This window comes from Chiloscyllium plagiosum, chromosome 24, assembly GCF_004010195.1.
Source record: "Chiloscyllium plagiosum isolate BGI_BamShark_2017 chromosome 24, ASM401019v2, whole genome shotgun sequence".
In the NCBI taxonomy this organism is placed as follows: domain Eukaryota; kingdom Metazoa; phylum Chordata; class Chondrichthyes; order Orectolobiformes; family Hemiscylliidae; genus Chiloscyllium; species Chiloscyllium plagiosum.
Genome location: NC_057733.1, coordinates 52,206,752 through 52,219,280, shown reverse-complemented (window position 1 = coordinate 52,219,280; position 12,529 = coordinate 52,206,752). Strand labels below are relative to the sequence as shown.

At 40.5% G+C, this 12,529-nt stretch overlaps 1 protein-coding gene across 5 annotated transcripts in view; it reads left to right on the top strand.

Annotated features, from left to right (window-relative positions):
* The window catches only part of atad5a (ATPase family AAA domain containing 5a), a 54,177-nt gene that overhangs the window by 40,632 nt on the left and 1,016 nt on the right, over positions 1 to 12,529 (top strand). For 4 of the 5 annotated variants that reach the window (XM_043715118.1, XM_043715120.1, XM_043715121.1 and 1 more), the window contains 4 exons: positions 1,885 to 2,065; positions 2,819 to 3,021; positions 3,697 to 4,589; positions 12,290 to 12,448. In XM_043715118.1, the coding sequence (XP_043571053.1) occupies positions 1,885 to 2,065; positions 2,819 to 3,021; positions 3,697 to 4,589; positions 12,290 to 12,448 (1,436 nt within the window). The remainder of the gene's footprint in view (positions 1 to 1,884; positions 2,066 to 2,818; positions 3,022 to 3,696; positions 4,590 to 12,289; positions 12,449 to 12,529) is intronic. The other variant, XM_043715119.1, reaches the window with a different exon arrangement.

The following is a 12,529-nucleotide window of genomic DNA, read 5'->3' as shown; positions in this document are numbered from 1 at the left end:
AGCAGGTATTCCAACTTTTGTACTTCATCTCCCATATAATAATCCTAACATTCTGTTTGCATCCTAACTACTTTCTGTAGCTGTGAGCTAAATTATTATGATTCATGTACGAGAGAACACAAATCCTCTATCTCTCAAACTGTAATCTTTCTCAATTTAAACACTTTCTTCCTACTAAAGTGAATAACCTCACATTTTCAAATATCCTATTCTGTCTGGCAACTTTTTGTATGCTTACCATCTTTTGTGGACTCTTCACAACTTGCTGTCTATCTTTGCAACATTTTAAGGTAGTAGCCCAGACCCTAACTTTGCTAGTTGTTTTAAGCAGGTGTAGAGTGGATATCCCAAAACTGATGCAGCTGGCCCAATCACTTAGTTTTAAACAAAACAGAATATATTTGCAAGCTTACCAAACGAAACACAAGCAAAAGAGAACAGAATACAAAATAACTTAATCTATCCAAAAATCCAAAAGATTATTCAAACTTAATGATGCTGTTCCAAGTATTTGCAACAATCCCCATAGACAACCCTTGGCAAAAAGGTTAAATCATACACTGTCTTACAGGAGAGATGTCAGAGAGAGAGAGAGAGGCAAGATGGCAGAGAGATTCAGCATGGAACACCTTCTTCCATGTTGCTGTTTGTTTGACCAGCAGCCTCAAAACTCTTAACAGCTTTCAATGAACAGCCAGACTGCTGAAACCAAACCAAACCAAAGATAAACTGAGCTGGGAGAACTGGCCATTCATTGTACAAATGTCGTTTTAAAACTTGAAAGCCTGTTGCCTGAGGCGGTATCTGTAGGCTGTAATCAAACTGACCCTAAACCCCTTCAAACCTAGACTTTCGGAACCACTGCTTTTCCAACTTCTCTGAAAAAGAAAAGCAAGGACAGCATAACCTTGGTAAAGGAACAGCATCATCACACTTTGGAAATCCAGATATCTACATCTATTGATTCCTCCTTATCCATATTGCAGTATTGATTGGATCCTCAAGAAATATAAAATTTGTCAAACGCTGTTTTTCTTTCATTTAATGAAACTGAGCCAGTATGGTTTTTCTTGTGCTTTTCTTGAGTCCTGCTGCTACTTCGTTAACAATGGATTCGTCATTTGACCAATGGCAGATGTTAGGCTAACTGATTTGTTATTTTTAGTTTGATGGAGGTTTACTTAATTGTACCTTTCAGAAAGAAATGTGATAAATGGGGTTACTGGGACAGTTGAGGGACTGGGACTAGCTAAACTGCTCTTAGAGAACAGGCATAGTTTTGATGGGACAAACGTTTTATGATTCTATGATCCTTTTACTTGATGCTGGGTATTGCAACATTCCCCATCTACCACTTTACCCTATCTTCTGCAGGCATTGACTGACTAGTGCCAGGGTACAGGCATATGGGCACATGGCTCTTCAGTCAGTCACCCAAGTGTCAGAAAGCTCCCAGCTCAAAAAATGGGACCCATGAAATACTCTTAAACTGCAGTTTGTGTAAAGAAGCTGTAAAATAATGTGACAAGACTCACAACAAACAATCCATTGAAATAGAATCTCCATGAACTGAAACAAATAGAACTCATCTTGAAGTAAAACCCCTGTCTTCCTTAAAAGTAGGATTATTTTTGCAGTAAGTGTAAGGAGTGGAGGATAGTAACCTAATACAAAGAATGTGAATAAAACCAACTCCAGTCACTGACAGCAGCATGGTCTCCAGGCATGATTGACAGGGAATTACCAATCATCTCCTAGCTGACTGAGACTGATAATGGTTTAAGGTATGCAACATTGTTTTATTCCATTTATCCTTTAGAATAAGGATGTTGTAAAGACCTTACCCCAGTATAGCACTTCAAATTTTCTGCTTTTTCAACCCAGGCAAATGTTGCCAGCTATCTACAGCTTTTGTGCCTAGCTGAAAACTTAAGGACCGATATGAAGGATCTCAGTGCGCTGCTTGCCCTCAATAAGTGTGACATTCGACAGAGCATCCTTCACCTGCAGTTTTGGGTGCGAAGTGGAGGTGGCTATCCAGTGGATAAGCTTCTCCCTGCTGAAGGTGAGTGAAAAATCTTTCTCACGTCCAGTCTGGGTTCTTCACAACTGACATTTGCATTCATAAAACTGAACCAAAAAATTCAAATTACTTTCATCTGAACATTTCTCCAGTCTACTTGTTTATGATGACCCATGAAATTCTTTTACCTGTGCCAGGCATTTTAAATTTGGAAATTTTCGGCAAATTATGAAATAAAGGTTTTATTGATTTGTACAGCGCAGAAAAAGTCCTTCACCCCATCAAGTCTGCACCGACATAACTGCCACTAAAAGTGTGCTTAACAGCTACCTCTGAATAAGGAGCAGCACTCCGAAAGCTAGTACTTCCAAATAAACCTGTTGGACCATAATCTGGTGTTGTGTGACTTTTAACTTTGCCCAAATTACAGGCAGCTGTGTGCCTTCCAAGTTCCTTCATTAATATGATGTAATTACAAAGATACTAAAATGATAGTCAGAAAATAACAAGCTGATCCATCAAGCCTTTGCTCTTATTTCTCCGCAGTGCAACATGCTGGTGACCTCTCAGTGTTTAGATGTTGACTTTTAAGGACTAGTTTTTCCAAACAACTGAGTTTAACAAGTTTAAAGTTTTGACCAGCTGCTATTTGAGCTGCTATTACTTGATCCATGACCATCTTTATAAAGATTAGTATTGTATTTTGAATTAGATAAAATACAGCTTGTTCTAAAATTAAGTGTTTTTTTGACAAAAAATTAACTTCTTTACTACTATTCAATTAATAACCCAAAGGAATAAGAATGGCTGCAAGCCCAGTTCAAGAGGAATTGGTCGGAAATGCAGTTCCTGCCAAAGACACCCTGGAGAATTTGTCAAAGAGCAGCTCCATTGTGAAGATGCAGGATGTTCCCAAATGCAGCACAGGATGCACAGAGAGCCTGCTTGGTTTCAAATACTTTACTGGACCATCAAGCAATCTATTTTCCATGTTCAAGGTAACTGCTCCCACTGTCAAGTACAAACTGACACTTACTCATTTGAGATTGGTCAGGAAGGGCAAGAAGTGCATGGTAAAAATAGGGGTTCGTTAGCATGGCTTCATCAAGGGGCGGTCACGTCTGACAATTCTTTGAGGAGGTAACGAATTTAGGGCCATTGGATATGATCTATTTGGATTTCTAGGTGGCCTTTGACAAGATGCCGCACAGGAGGCTGCTAAATAGGATAAGAGTTTCTGGTATTAGAGCTAATCATTGGCATGGATGAAGAATTAGCTGACTGGCAGAAGGCAGAGAATGGGGATAATGGGGTCATTGTCAGTATGGCAGCTAGTGATTAGTAGACTTGGGACTACCAAATTAACAATATGTATGAAGGAACTGAGGTCGTTGTTGCTAAGCTTAGGGTCCATAAGAGATTCACAAGAATAATCCTGGAAATTAAGGGCTTGATATATAAGATTGAGGACTTTGGGTCTGTACTCAGTGATGTTTAGAAAGTTATGTGAGATCTTATGGAAATTTGCAGAATACTCAAATGGGCTTTTTCTTTTGTACAATTGCAATGAGAGCAGCCTGCCTTGTCTGAAGCTGTAACATATGCAATGGGTTGCAGCAGGTGCTCCAGTAACTCTGTTTTATGTTGATCTTTATGTTTAATTTGCTTTTCAGCAGGATGTCATTTCACTGGAGCAACAGAGAAGTCAAGTACAAATCCTCCTGGAGTTTCAAAGGAGGCGGCTGGACTTCATATTCCACAACTTGCAATTTCTTCTGCCACTACCAGTCCGAATTATTCCTGATGCAAAAAGGCCTGAAAATCTAATATCTGAACACACTGAGTCTTCCATCAGTAAACCCATACAGGCAGCTGGAAGAATTCTTCAGGGAAGTGACATATTTCCTGATACCAGCACTGTAAAATTTTTGGATAAGACAAAGCATCACAGAAAGGCCATCTTGTTTGATGACAGCGATCTATTTGACACAGATGAGAGCAATACCTTTGTGACTTTACTGAATGATATTCCTACCTCACCTGAAGTTGCTGATAAAGCAGCACAAAGCCAAGCCAGTAAAGTGAGTTGGGGTGGGCCTGTCAGGGATGAGACTGATTCCTCTAGAGTTATTGAAGAGAAGCCAAGAACATCAGCAGAACGAAAGTGTAGTGAGTTGGTATCTTTGTGTCTCAGATCACTAGCTGAGTTCACAGACAATATCTCATTCTTGGACAGTTGCCTCCACACATGCATGGTTGAAACAGAGGGTTCATGTGGACAGCGTGATTATTACTGGGCTGCTGCAGAAATTAAAAATGGCGTGTTGGATGAGAGGAGGGATGAGTCGGGAGATTGGTGGTCTACTCACAGCTATGGGGAAATTCGAGCCACTGTGGAAGCTTTGAGCTGGAAGAAGTGTCGGCTGCAGATTCAGCAATCCATAGAGTCAGCTGTCACCAAGTGCAGGAAACCAGGAGAAAGCCCATTGGAGAAACTCACCTTTCACATTCCAAATCATCAAAACAGTAATGCTTTATTCACACAATGTCCGCATTATCTCACAAGGTATGTTTCAAACTTATATCCACATTTTTTGTTTTAAAATTCATTCACTGGGTTGCATCAGGACACTGGATTAGTGGTGCTGGAAGAGCACAGCAGTTCAGGCAGCATCCAAGGAGCAGCGAAATCGATGTTTCGGGCAAAAGCCCTTCATCAGGAATAAAGGCAGAGAGCCTGAAGCGTGGAGAGATAAGCTAGAGGAGGGTGGGGGTGGGGAGAAAGTAGCATAGAGTACAATAGGTGAGTGGGGAAGGGGATGAAGGTGATAGGTCAGGGAGGAGAGGGTGGAGTGGATAGATGGAAAAAGAGATAGGCAGGTAGGACAAGTCATGGGGACAGTGCTGAGCTGGAGGTTTGGAACTAGGGTGAGGTGGGGGAAGGGAAAATGAGGAAACTGTTGAAGTCCACGTTGACACCCTGGGGTTGAAGTGTTCTGAAGCGGAAGATGAGGCGTTCTTCCTCCAGGCATCTGGTGGTGAGGGAGCGGCGGTGAAGGAGGCCCAGGACCTCCATGTCCTCTGGGAGTGGGAGGGGGAGTTGAAATGTTGGGCCACGGGGCGGTGTGGTTGATTGGTGCGGGTGTCTCTTTATTCCATTTCCCTGCGCACATTATCATCACCCCACCTCCATGTATAATTGTGAACAGGAAAATTTGGAACTTGTCGTCTTTTGCAACATATAACTTAGCAGTGTGATCAAGGTTTTCCACCAATGTTCTCTTTGTTTTCCTCTTTGTTGTGCCTGACCTACTTGTTGTACTTTGCAATCCCTTTGAGATTACTAAGTACGCATGCAACTTTAATGTCCCTTGCATGACATGTTCCTTTTCTGGAACTAATACTAAGGACAGGCATCAATCTACCACATAGGGGAGCTGCCATAATCTCATGAAGCTTGTACATTGGAAACAGAGGCCACAGGAAGCTGGCCACCCCAGTTCATTGTCCTGCTTCTTTTCGTAGCCATTCTTTTGAGCAATTCACGCACTCTCATGTATTTATTTTTTTGATTCCTCTTTTCTTTTGTCTCCTACCAATTAACCATCTCCTGTCCTTCACCCAAGTATTTCCCAAGACATTATTTCCTTTCTCCCTATGCTTGTTCTGTTTCTTTGTAAATCCTATTTAAGAGCATAAGAAATAGGACCAGAATTAGGATGTTCAGCCCATCGACTCTGCTCCATTATTCAATGGAAACCTACCTCAAATTCACTCTCCTGCCTTTTCCCTGTAAATTTATCTCTGACTTTAATCTACTTAACTTGATATGCCTCTGTGGTTTAAAAAAAAATTCCCCGGATTCACAACATTCTGAGTGAAGAAATCCCTTCTCATTTCTATCTTAAATGGGACATACTTTTCAACGAGGTCATCTCTCATTCTTCTAAACTCCAAGGAGTATCGATAATGAGCATCCAGTACTTCCAAGTATCAGCTGAAGCTATTGATTTTGATAGAAACAATTCACCATCTCTAAAATGTTCATCATAGAAGTAATTTAATAAAGTGACATTGAAAGATTTTTGATTTCCAGTCCTGAGGAACTGGTTTAAATTCCTTGAGCACTTTTTCTGTTAATTTTTTGCCCTAAATAATCTTCTTTCATAGGCAGCCCATTTGATTACCAGTCTGCTCACAAACTTAAATATTCACGCACTCCAATACTGGAGTGACATGTGGCATGCGGTATCCACAGGACGCACGGCAGAAACTCATCTATGGTTAATCAGTGGCACCTCACAAACCTTGGACCTTCATTTTCATGGGAGGTGTTGGTGTTGGCAGTAGGTGTTGCTATCAGGAATGCCATGAGCTCCAGAATCATTCACCACTCTGACATTATTAATCACAGTTCCTTCTTTGCTAGGTCAGAATCCTAGTGTATCTGATAGCGAGGGCATGTTCCATGCACACATTGTAGTGGTTCAAGAAGAAGGCCCAACATCACTTCTCAATGCACATAAAAGAGGCACGCATCCTGAGAATTTTTTTTGAGTTAAGCAGCCAGTCTGGATGCATTGCCACTGACTACCTTTTGGTGGTGCAGTTGAGCTTGTCAAGATTACTGAGTTGCAATTTAAAGTTGTGCGACTCCCTCATTTCTGGGACTTTAGTCTAAGGAAACATGTGTATTTACTACTAATTTAGTAATTCTATAAATGGAGGCTTGGGAATCTGCACAGATAGTGTAGTCTAAGCCAAACTATCTTCTGTGTTGTTTTTAATGAACTCAGGTGATCTGGGCTTTAATGGCTGGGCGATCATTTACTGCTCATCTCAGATTGCCCTGTAGTAGGTGGTGGTACGGTGCCTTAAAATATTGCAGACTTGGGTTGTAGGAACATCCATGGTATCATTAGGGAGGAATTCCAAGCTTTTGACCTAGCAATAGTGAACAGTAAAATATTTCCAAGTCACAGTCTAAGGATGCAAGGTAGCTCATTTCGGGATGAGATGAGGAGAAATTTCTTAAACCAAAGAGTGGTGAGCCTATGAAATTTTCTGCCTCAGTAAGTATATGAAGCTAAAATGTTGAATGATTCCAAAAAGAGATAGATACTGTTGTTAGGGCTAAAGGGATCAGAGGGTATAGGAGAAAGCAGGTACAGAATACTGATTTGGATGATCAGCCAAGATCATATTAAATGGCAGAGCAGACCCGAATTGCCTATTCCTCTTTTCTATGTTTCCAGGTCAGGATAGTATTTGATATGGAGGGGAAAGTTACAGGTGGCAATGTTCACTTTATTCTGCTGCCTTTGTCCTTCCAGGTAGTAGAGATTATGGATCTAAAAGGTGGTATCAGTGGGGCTTTGGTGAATTTCCGCAGTGCATCATACACTGCGTTGTTATGAAGGGAGTGAATATTGAAGTCTGTGGATGGGGTGTCAATCAAGTGGGGCTGTCCTTTCAAGCTTTGAATGTTGTTGGAGCGACATGAATCCAAGCAAGTGGAGAGTATTCCATCACACTCGCAACTTATGCCTTATAGATGGTGTACAAGCTTTGACTGGTCAGGTGAGTTAGTTGCTGCAGAATACCTCGCCTCTGACCTGCTGTTGTAGCTACAGTATTTTTATGGCTTGTTCATTTTCTGATTGACATCCAGGGTGTTGATGGTGGGGAATTCAGCAATTGTAATGCCAATGTCCAGGGCAAATGGTTAAATTCACTTTTGTTGGAAATGGTCATTGCCTCGCACAGTGTGGTGCAAATATATTTGCCATTGTTCTGGTCTTGCTGCAATTGGATATAAACTGCTTCAGTATTTGGGTTGCCATGAATGGTGCTATATATTATGCAGTTGTCAATGAACATCTCACTTCTGATCTTTGTAATGGAACAAAAGTCATTAAACCTGCTGAAGATGGTTGGGCATAGGACATTACTCTAAGGAACTCCAGAAGAGTATCCTAGAGCTGATCTCCAACAACCACAACTATCTCTTCAAATGCTCAGTATAACTCGGCTGCCTAAATGTATAAAATTCCATTTAGATGACCTAAATGACCAATTTGCCTGACTGCCCACCATTCAGGACAAAGGCAATTCATACCAGGTTTTGTTATTTACAAAAAAAACCTATTTATCATAAACATTAACATTAACAACTGGTAAAGAAAAGAAAGGAATATTAATCTACTCCGGACTAACTTAAATTTGGCCTCTTTCAAAATCCCACTTACATACACATACTCACACTGACGATAAGACAGACAAAAGCAGGTAGTTTGACACAGATCTTATGGTTAGAAAACACTAATTATAGACAGGGAACAAAATTCTGAAGATCAAAGGTCCAAATCACAAGCATATGTTAAATTGTGTCTCTGTTTCTCTTGATTTCCACAATGATGCCATACTATTGTCTGAAAAACAATGATCAGATTCCACTTCAATTTGTTAACCTGATGGCTTTTGGTTCTGTTCTGCTTAGAATTGTCTTTTAAGCTTGCTTGCTTTTCCTTCTTCTCAGCCAAAATGAGTCAGAAAGATGTGTTTAGATCACAAGCTCTGGATATTTCTGGCTGCCCTGCACTTAAAGATTTTTGGCAAACTGCAGCTCAATCAGTCATAGAACTATTGTTAGACAGCCTTTCCTTAACTCAAAGAATCTTAGTGCCACTCAGTGTCAAAGTAAAAATCCCACTGCTTCAAAAAGTAATCTTGTGTTGAACTGTTAAAACTGCAGTAGTTGTATTTCATGTTACACAATTCTTCTGATATTTCAGCTATAAAGCATTCGGACTTGCATTGCGGTTTATAGTTCACAGGGAAAAAATATATTTCCCCTTACAACACACTTGGTCAAATGAACCCTTGATGTCAAAGGCAGTTACTCTCGTTTCCCATCTGGAGTTCAGCATTTTTGTCAATGTTTGATCTTAGGCTCAAATCAGATCAGGAGCCGGGTGTCCCTTCTGGATCCCAAATTGAGCATCAGTGAGCAGATTCTTACTAAACTGCTTGAAGGAATTCCATCATTTTATTGATGACTGAGAGTAGACTAAAGGAGTTGTAATTGATTGAGTTGGATTTGCCCTGTTTTTTGTGAATAGGATATACCCAAGTAATTTCCCACATTGCCATTTATATGCGCATGTTCATACCACATGTATGTGTTGTAGCTGTACTAGATGATTTTGGCTAGGGTTGCATTAAGTACTTTGGCACAAGTCTTCAATACTATTGCTGGAATATTGTCAGGACCTGTAACTGTCATCAGCCATTTATTTGCAATCATGTGAATAGGATTGGCTGAAGAATGGCATCTGTAGCGCTGGAGATCTCCAGAAGATGTTGAAGTGGATCATCCATCCAATTGAGGATAGATCTTCACTTCTGACTGAAGATTGTTGCAAATGCTTCAGCTTTATCTTTCGCACTGATGTGCCGGGCTCCCTGATTAAGGATGGGAATATTTATGTAGCCTTCCCTTCAATTAATTGTTTAGTTGTTCACCACTGTGATTGGATGTGACAGGACTGTGGACTTTGAATCTAATCTATTGATTGTGTCAAGAGGAGAAGGCTGATGCCTCACTCCAGCATATAATGGATGCAGTTTTTACTGACGTTCCTTTGTAGTGCTGAAGGAGAGCTGCAGGTCAGAGAGGTGCCACTGTTGTGCTAAAGGATTACTGCAGATTAGAGGGTATCAGTGCTGAAATAAGATGTAGGTCAGAGGGTTTTTTTTTTTGGGGCATTAAACTTATTTCAGGTGGCCTTAGAAGTTTTCGTATTTTTATTCAAAGAAGAATAAATGTGTTTTCCCTGGAAGCCTGAAGTTAATATTTGTCCCTCATTCAAAATCATTTAAAGTTACTGCTGGGAGATTGGTGATGCTCTGAGGTCATGAAATGTTTTTTGCATGCAAGTTTCTCCCTTCCTTTTTTTTAAAAAGTGGAAGTTGGAAATATTTACAGCAAATTCTGCAGCTCTGAGATCCACAAATAGAACATACTCTGGTCACAAGGTGAGATTTAACCATTGACATTTGTATCTCATTGAGCTGTTTTGTCTCGCTGACTTCTCCAAAACTTGTGAATTGTACAAGCAACATTGCTGCCACTGTAATTTTATTTTTCTAATTCCTTTTTCTGTGGAAGACTGGCGAGATGATGAACGAGTGGTATGATTACTAGACTGTTAATACAGTGACCCAGGTAATGTTCTGGAAGCCTGAGCTCGAATCCTGTCATGGCAGATGATCAAATTTGAATTCAATAAAAATCTGGTATTAAGAGTCTAATGATGAACATGAAACTGTTGCTGATTGTTGGAAAAGCCCACCTGGTTCACTGATGTCCTTTCAGAAGGAAATTGCCATCCTTCTCTGGTCTGGCCTAGATATGACTCCAGACCTGCAATAATGTGGTTGATTCTTAACTGCTTTCTGAACATTGGTCAATAAATACTGGCCTAGCCAGTGATGTCTCATAAATGAATTTTAAAAGACTGAGATTATTAGATTAGATTACTTACAGTGTGGAAACAGGCCCTTCAGCCCAACAAGTCCACACCGACCCTCCGAAGAGCAACCCACCCAAACCCATTCCCATACATTTATCCCTTCACCTAACACTACAGGCAATTTAGCATGGCCAATTCACCTAACCTGCACATTTTTGGACTGTGGGAGGAAACCAGAGGACCTGGAGGAAACCCACACATGGGAAGAATGTGAAACTCCACACAGACAGTTGCCTGAGGTGGGAATTAAACCCGGGTCTCTGACGCTGTGAGGCAGCAGTGCTAACCACTGAGCCACCATGTCAAAGCAGTATGCTGACTGAGTTTTAGGATGTAAACCACTTGTTATTATTCAGCTGAAGAGGAAGTAAATGGTAGAGTCATAATGGGGAAGGAGCTAGGGAGTACAGCATCCTAGAGTCTGCTTGAAAGCGATTCTGTCTTGATGTAAATTCATAATCTGAAATATCAGTACTAATGTAGGGTACCAAGCAAGTCACTGATACGAAGCTAGTATTAGAAGTACACATGTGAATCTAGCATGATTACAGTTTAACACTTTGCTGAACTGCAATAAGTGAAGTTCAGTGCAGACAATACCAAAGTTTTGGATTTTTTAAAAATATACAAGGCCAATGTGGTGTAGAAGTTCCCATAGGGAAGACTTTGGTATCGATGTCCAAACTATTGTGAGCTAAACTGTAAATATTGACAAGTGGAATACGGAGTCAAAGCGGATTGGGTTAAACCATAGCCCTCCACTCTGGAAGCAACAGATTACTATTGCAGTAACCTTTCTACGTTACTTCCTTTTAGCCCTGGATAAGAAGATGCAGAGAGCCTTAAATGGGTAATGACAAAAAGAAATGAATGTCCTCAGGATGTCCCATGAGCTTCTCGGCTAAAGAAATATTTGAAGCATCATGACTGTATTGTAATAAATCGGACAGTCTCATTTGTGCACAGCAGCCCCAAGCTCAATAACCAACCTAATTCTTCATGATCGCTTTACTTGAGTGTTAAATATTGACCAGAATATCAGGAAAACTCCCATGTTACTCTTCAAATAATGTCATGGTTCTTTTAAACCCACGTTGAAACTTTAATATCTCTTCTAAGTACTGACCATCTCAGTGTGGCACTCCCTCAATACTGACTCTCTGACACTGCAGCTCTCTCTCAATACTGACAGTCTGACACTGCTGCACTCCGAGTGCTGAACATCTGACACTGCAGTGCTCCCCCAGTGTTGATCATCTGGCACTGCAGCACTTCCTCAGTGCTGAACATCTTATACTGGCACTCTCTTCGTCCCACACTAGCGATCAGTCTACATTGTATGCTCAAGTGTGTTATATACCCAGGTTTGCACTGCTAAGCTAGTGTTGTGTCCCGTAGTATACTATACACAATTCAGTTTGTAGAATATAGGGGACCTAGCAATTCCTGGAAAGTGTGCAAAATAAACCAACCAATGTTCCTGTTGTCAGAAGGATAATCTTTGAGGTGCAACCAACCAGATTTCCACAGTTTCAGTGGGACCCAAAATATAAGAAGTAAATTTAAAATAGTACTTTCAACTGCACCAGAGAAAAAACTGAGTTGAACATTTCATACTGCTATGTAGTCAGGAGAAAATAAATTCAACATCAATGGTACATGCAAAGTAATTCTTTTTCTTGAATTTGAACATAGAAAGTACTGAAATATCTGTGGTGTCTGTCTTTTTCAGTATTGCATCTAAAAGAATAGAGGTGCTGAAAACTGTATTCTCGAGCAAGGCATTTCTAAGTCTGGGTAACAGACGAGCAAGTGCTGTGGAGTATCTGCCATCTCTCCGCACTATTTGTAGGACAGAGAAACTGAAAGAACAAGGCAAACTAAAACGCAGGTATGTTCCTTACAACTTTGTTTAAAGGTGCTGTTAGCACAAAGATTTATCTGAAGCCAAAGACTAAAAATGTCTCCTCTA